Source organism: Mycteria americana, chromosome Z (genome assembly GCF_035582795.1).
Source record: "Mycteria americana isolate JAX WOST 10 ecotype Jacksonville Zoo and Gardens chromosome Z, USCA_MyAme_1.0, whole genome shotgun sequence".
Classification (NCBI taxonomy): Eukaryota; Metazoa; Chordata; class Aves; order Ciconiiformes; family Ciconiidae; genus Mycteria; species Mycteria americana.
Genome location: NC_134396.1, coordinates 12,354,447 through 12,360,555, shown reverse-complemented (window position 1 = coordinate 12,360,555; position 6,109 = coordinate 12,354,447). Strand labels below are relative to the sequence as shown.

Here is a 6,109-nt window from a genome sequence, read left to right as displayed (position 1 = left end):
CTGTATGGTTTACATTAAGAAGATGCTCTATCAGAAGATGGTATGGACTGCTGTGATCAGGTGCTCAGCTAGACAAGTGTACTGACCAGCAGCACCTCCCCATGCTCTGCCTTTTTTCACACTTGTTCCTCCCTATTCACCCTGGTCCTTGGCTCTTCCTGCTGCTGTAATAAGTTTTGCTGTCCCTTTCGTATATTAGGTTTTGCACAGTCCTGCAAGCCCCTCAAATGATGATCATGTTTTTCCCCCTTTGTTGGCCAAAGTTCAGGTTGACCCTCTTCAAGGCTATACCAGAGCAGTTCCTTTAATGGCTCGTCAATCAGTGGCTGAAGCCTTCTGGTCTTCATTATTCTCTTATCACTTGCTTCTTAATGTTTGTGTGTCTGTGTTCCTTTGTTTCTTATTTCTTTTATACTGAATACTCCTTAACCAGATAACTTAAGGAACCAGATGCTCTTACATTCCACCTATCTACACCATTTAGAATTATGAAGTGAAATTTTAGATCACCAACTCAGCTTTCAAGAATGAGGAATATTGGGGGGGGAGGGGTTGCCATTAAACAATTGCAGTCAAGTAGGAACTCTCTATGTGCAGATAAAGGCATAGTGCAGAAGATCATTTTTTTAAATCTGAAAAATACAGATTTAATACAGCAGAGGTTAATAGTGTACAGAAAGGGCACTGAGGAAAATGGATGAAAATGCAAAATACATGGAGCTATCCAGTTAGATTATCATAGCAGAACTGGTATTGCCATGCTAAGAGAAACATAAGCTGAAAGTAACCTAGCTTATGCATGTTACCCTACACTCAGTTCTGGAAGAGGCAAGTTCTCCTAATAGTAGTTTGCTAAGAACTCTGAGGGGAGAACTGATCACATCTATTATCCTTTAATGAATTGTGATAAACTAGTTGTAGTCCTGGTTTCCTAGGAGAGCCAGGAAGGCTTTTTTTTTTATTCCAAAGTATACAACATTTATGCAAGGAAGCATTTAAACAGTTAAATTTTGATCTTAAGACCTCAATTTTGCACTCTGTATTCCCAGTCATGTTCTTTCATGTCAGAGGCATAGAGATAAACCTGCAAACTACATTCCTTGTAGATAAAAATTAAATCTATGCTTTGAACAAGTTCCTAGATTTTGTTCTAGTGGAGGTCTTTTATTTGTATTCTTTGGAAACATGACTTAGAAATACATTTCTGTAATTCAACAACTCATAAGCTCCTGTTTCTTTTGCATTTGAATTTTGTGTATCAGTTGTTGGTTTTAAATGGCTAAATCTTAGTGAAAGTGTTAATTGTGCTTGAGTTCTTCTCCCCTATTTAAGTGTGATGAATAGAGAGTTTTTGTTCCATTTATGTATGGTAATGTTGAAATTCAGAGGCATTATGTTCCTCTAGCGTGCCCTGCTTTGTAATCCTTCAAAAAAAATAGCGTCTCTCAGTTGTTATTAAGGGGATATATTGTAATAACTAGGAAACTGCACACTCTCTTGAGTGAGCAACAGTTTTCTGCAAAAAAAAAAAAAAGAAACAGGTCACACTGTGGTGTACAGATAAGCACAGTTATCCTAAAATTAAAAACAAACAAAAAAGAAAGACTACACTGGCTTTCTGCTTCTGCAGTGTACGTGAGCAACTCTTGTGCCTGTGCTCTTTTGGATGGATTAACTTTCTCTTTTGTTCCCTATATTTAATAAATACTTCTGCTAACGCCTTTGTGTTACTTTTCTCAAAGCAGCTGCCAGACACAAGACCAGTATCGATTGGATTTTTCTCACTGTAGTCACAACAGGGCTCTTTAGGGTATACTTTTTTTAAAAGGCAGCATGTCCTGGTCTCTGTATCCTCTCCTTGGAGAGGATTTCCTGCTCCTCCTATTCAAGCTGCGGAATTCCCACCTCTTCCTCTCTTTTGCTGCTGGGGTTGTAGACTGCTGCAGCTCTCTCTTCATGTTGACATCTTCCCCATCGCTCGACCCAGGAGAGGTTTTCTTTTTCCTTCTACAAGTCTTTCCTCAGCTATAGCAGACTTGATCAATGAATCATATAACCAAATCATATCTGATAAAATAGTCAAGTCTGGCCTCAACTCTGCTTCTGTAAACCAGTGGTTGCAGTGCAGGAACATTTTGATTTCCCTCCATTTGGCTGTTTAAAATAGTGTTTAAAATAGTCCATGGATGGAAGTGGCACTGAGACCCAAACTGCCCAGAGAACTCCAGCATTCCTGCATCTCCCCTGGTGCATTTGTGCTGTATTTCCCAGTGACGTCAAATGAAAGTATTACCTATGCAGAGCAATCTGTAGCTGTTAAAGCTCACTGAGTTCTGAGTTAAAATGCTAGGAGCTGGAGAGATGTTTATTTTACTAGTGGCAAAATGGAAGATGCAGCAACTTCAGCTGGCTTGGTTCAGGCTCTGCTATGACTGGTTCTCATAGAATCACAGAATGGTTTGGGTTGGAAGGGACCTTTAAAGGCCATCTAGTCCAACACCCCTGCACTGAGCAGGGACACCTTCCACTAGATTGGGTTGCTCAGAGCCCCATCCAACCTGACCTTGAACACTTCCAAGGATGGGGCATCTACCCCCCCCGGGCAACCTGTTCCAGTGTTTCACCACCCTCATCATAAAAAATGTCTTAGTTATATCTAATCTAAATCTACCCTCTTTCAGTTTAAAGCCATTATTCCTTGTGCTATGACTACATGCCCTCGTACAAAGTCCCTCTCCAGCTTTCTTGCAGGCTCCCTTCAGGTACTCGAAGGCTGCTATAAGATCTCCCCAGAGCCTTTTCTTCTCCAGGCTGAACAACCCCAACTCTCTCAGCCTTTCCTCATAGGAGAGGTGCTCCATCCCCCTGATCATTTCTGTGGCCCTCCTCTGGACCCGCTCCAACAGGTCCATGTCTTTCCTGTGCTGAGGGCTCCAGAGCTGGACACAGGACTCCAGGTGGGGTCTCACCAGAGCAGAGGAGAGGGGCAGAATCACCTCCCTCGACCTGCTGGCCACGCTTCTTTTGATGCAGCCCAGGATATGGTTGGCTTTCTGGGCTGTGAGCGAACACTGCTGGCTCGTATCCAGCCTTTCATCCACCAGTACCCCCAAGTCCTTCTCTGCAGGGCTGCTCTCAATCCCTTCATCCCCCAGCCTGTTATTGATACCAGGGGTTACCCTGAATCAGGTGCAGGACCTTGCACTCGTCCTTGTTGAACCTCCTGAGGTTCACACAGCCCCACTCCTCAAGCCCGTCAGGGTCCCTCTGGACGGCATCCCGTCCCTCCAGCATGCCGACCGCACCACACAGCTCGGTGACGTCAGCAAACTTGCTGAGGGTGCACTCCATCCCGCTGTCCATGTTGCCGACAAAGACGTTCAGCAGCGCCGGTCCCAACACCGACACGGCGCTTCCGCCCAGTTTGCTCTCCGTGCCCTTCCAGCGAACGGGCACCGTGCTCGGCGCGGTTCTCTGGAGGCTGCAGGCCTACGGCGACTCCACCACAGCCGTCTCACCCGGCGGAAGGCGTTAGAGAAGACCCAGATGTTTTGGTACCTCGGTTCCTTTTTGGCCCGGTTGCGGATTTTGTTTTGGAGATGACGCTCCCAGCAGTGCCCGGCCGGCCTCCCCGCGGCGGGCGGGGCGGGACGGGACGGGGGGTGCCCAGGGAGGCGGGCGGTGATGGCCCCCGCGCCGCCACGCCGCCCAAATAGCCGCCGCCGCGACCGGCAGCTGAGCCGGCACGGCCGCCCCCGCCATGGTGACGGCGGCGAGCGGGCGGCGCGGCGGCACCCCGCAGCGGCAGGGCCCCGGCGGCTCCCCCGGCCGCTGCCCGCGGCGCCCGGCCCGGCGGCGGCGCCCGGCGGCGGGGACGGGGTCGGCGACGGCGGTGGGGGAGAGCCCGCAGGAGCTGCAGGCTTTCCGCGACTACGGGGAGAGCTGGTACCGCTCCCGCAAGGGGCTGGAGAGCCGCTTCCAGCCGCGGGAGCCGCTCGCCCGGCAGCCGCAGGTGGGGGCAGCGGGGACGGCGGCGGGGGGCGGGCGGGGTAAGCCCGGGGCCGGCCCCGGCTGAGCCCCGCTGCCGGTGCCGCAGGTGACGGCAGAGGCGCGCTGCAAGCTGGTCAGCTGGCTCATCCCCGTGCACCGGCACTTCGGCCTCTCCTTCGAGGCGCTCTGCCTGGCCGTCAACATCCTCGACCGCTTCCTCGCCACCACCCCCGTGGCCGCCGACTGCTTCCAGCTCCTGGGGGTGACGGCGCTGCTCATCGCCTGCAAGCAGGTAGGGCGGCCCCGGAGCCCGGCAGCCCCGGAGCCCGGCAGCCCCGCCGCCGGCCTCTCTGCAGCCCTCCTCGGCCGCCCCGGGCGGCTCCGGCTCCGGTTCCGGCGCCAGCCCAGCCCAAGCCGGGCCGGGCTCCGCACCCCTTCCCCCCGCGCTGCTCCCCCGGCTGCAGCACCCCAGCTCCTGTCGCCCCTCGCAGGTGGAGGTGCACCCCCCCAGCGTGAAGGAGCTCCTCGCCCTCTGCTGCGGCGCCTTCACCCGCCAGCAGCTCCGCAACCTGGAGCGCATCGTCCTGCACCGCCTGGGCTTCGACCTGGCGGCGCCCACCGTCAGCTTCTTCCTGGAGCACTTCAGCCAGGTGCGGCTGGAGGCGCGGGGGGCCGACGCGGCGGAGGCGGCCGACGCCCGGAGCCTGGCGGGGGGGGTAGCGGAGCTCAGCCTGGCCGACTACGCCTTCACCAAGTACGCTCCCTCCCTGCTGGCCGCCGGCAGCCTGGGGCTGGCGGACCGGCTGCTGCGCCACCGCAGCCCGCTGGACCTGCGGGTCAGCGGCTACCCGGAGGGGCTGCTGCGGGACTGCATGGACCAGCTGCAGCTCCTGGTGTCTCTGAACGGGCGGTCCCTGCCGCTCCTCCTGCCCCCGGAGGTGGCCCAGAAGTGCCCCTGGCTGCGGGGCGGCCGCTGACGGCCCGTGCCGCTGGCCAGCGCGGTACTTGCCCGGCCTTGAGCTGAGCTGGCTCCGTGCTGGTCGTCGTCTGCGGAGCTGATGTCGAGCCCGGTCAGCCACGCGTTGGCGTCGCTGGCGTTCTGGAAGCTAGACCTCGTTTTGCACATGGCGTTACTGTGTGTCAGTTGCACTGGCCCTTCGCTGTTTTGTTAAATCCGGCATGTAAATAGTATGCAGAATCTCAAGCGCTGTATTATTTATTCGGAGGGTGGTCCATAGAGATGGCGGCAGAAGGACCACATGAACGTTGAATAAAGCCTTTTCTACTTGTCACCTGAACTCGTTTATTTGCTGGCAGTGTGTGTAGGCAGCTGGGAGAGGAAGCACATTAGCACAGAACGAGCTCACCCCGACAGTTAACTCCAGCCCCCACAAAATAATTACGCCCGATGGTGTTGTTCCCCATTTCAAGCTGACACGCGCTGGCTTGGTCGTGGCGCGGAAGAAAGCAAGCAACATGCACTGACCTCAGTGTACGAAAACAAAATGTTAAATAATAAAACAGCTGGTTATTATTTTTCCAGCGGGCCTGGAATCCAGGTGCGTACTCCTAACCAAGTTGGCACTCTAGCATGGGAAGCATTCCAGGGAAGAAAACAGTCATTATGCTGTAAAATACTTTATTTTCTTCATTTTATTGCCTTTGAGCATAACTCCTCCGAACTGCCGCGGCAGAAAGAGCCTAGGACCCCACGGCAGGAGGCAGAGGCTCAGTCTGTGCTCCGCCAGCCCCCTCGGTGGTTTCGGCGGGGCTCGGCTGGAAGCGGGGGGACCCTCTCCGGGTGCGGGGCTCAGCGAAAGCAAGGTGCCGCGGGCCGGTTTCTTTTCCCGCCGCACCTTGCGCTGTCAGGGCTGACGGCACTTAACGAACGTCCCTGTAAAAACCGGCCCAGCCCGCAAGCTGACGCCCACGCGCGGCCCGGCAGGGACCCGGGGGACCGAGGTGCCGGCGGGGGGGCGGCCGGGGCGGAGGGGCCTCGGCAGCGGGGCCGGCCGCGCCCCGCCTCGGGTTTCCCTCCGGGGCAGCCCCCTCGGCTCGGCCCGCCCCGGCTCCGCGGGCGCGGGGAAGGGCTCCGCGGGCGCGGGAGCCACCGGCGCGG

General features: G+C 55.2%; 1 protein-coding gene across 1 annotated transcript; it reads left to right on the top strand.

Annotated features, from left to right (window-relative positions):
* Positions 1-3,716: 3,716 nt before the first annotated feature.
* Positions 3,717-5,245, top strand: CCNO (cyclin O). Its single transcript, XM_075527195.1, has 3 exons — positions 3,717-4,012; positions 4,097-4,282; positions 4,482-5,245. Exons 1-3 carry the CDS (start codon positions 3,761-3,763, stop codon positions 4,965-4,967), a joined length of 924 nt encoding a protein of 307 aa, XP_075383310.1. The 5' UTR covers positions 3,717-3,760; the 3' UTR covers positions 4,968-5,245.
* Positions 5,246-6,109: the final 864 nt, after the last annotated feature.

Coding starts and splice junctions, on each gene's coding strand:
- CCNO (XM_075527195.1), top strand. CDS start 3,761: ATGGTGACGGCGGCGAGCGGGCGGCGCGGCGGCACCCCGCAGCGGCAG. Junction 4,013..4,096: donor CGCTCGCCCGGCAGCCGCAG/GTGGGGGCAGCG, acceptor CCGGTGCCGCAG/GTGACGGCAGAGGCGCGCTG. Junction 4,283..4,481: donor TGCTCATCGCCTGCAAGCAG/GTAGGGCGGCCC, acceptor CGCCCCTCGCAG/GTGGAGGTGCACCCCCCCAG.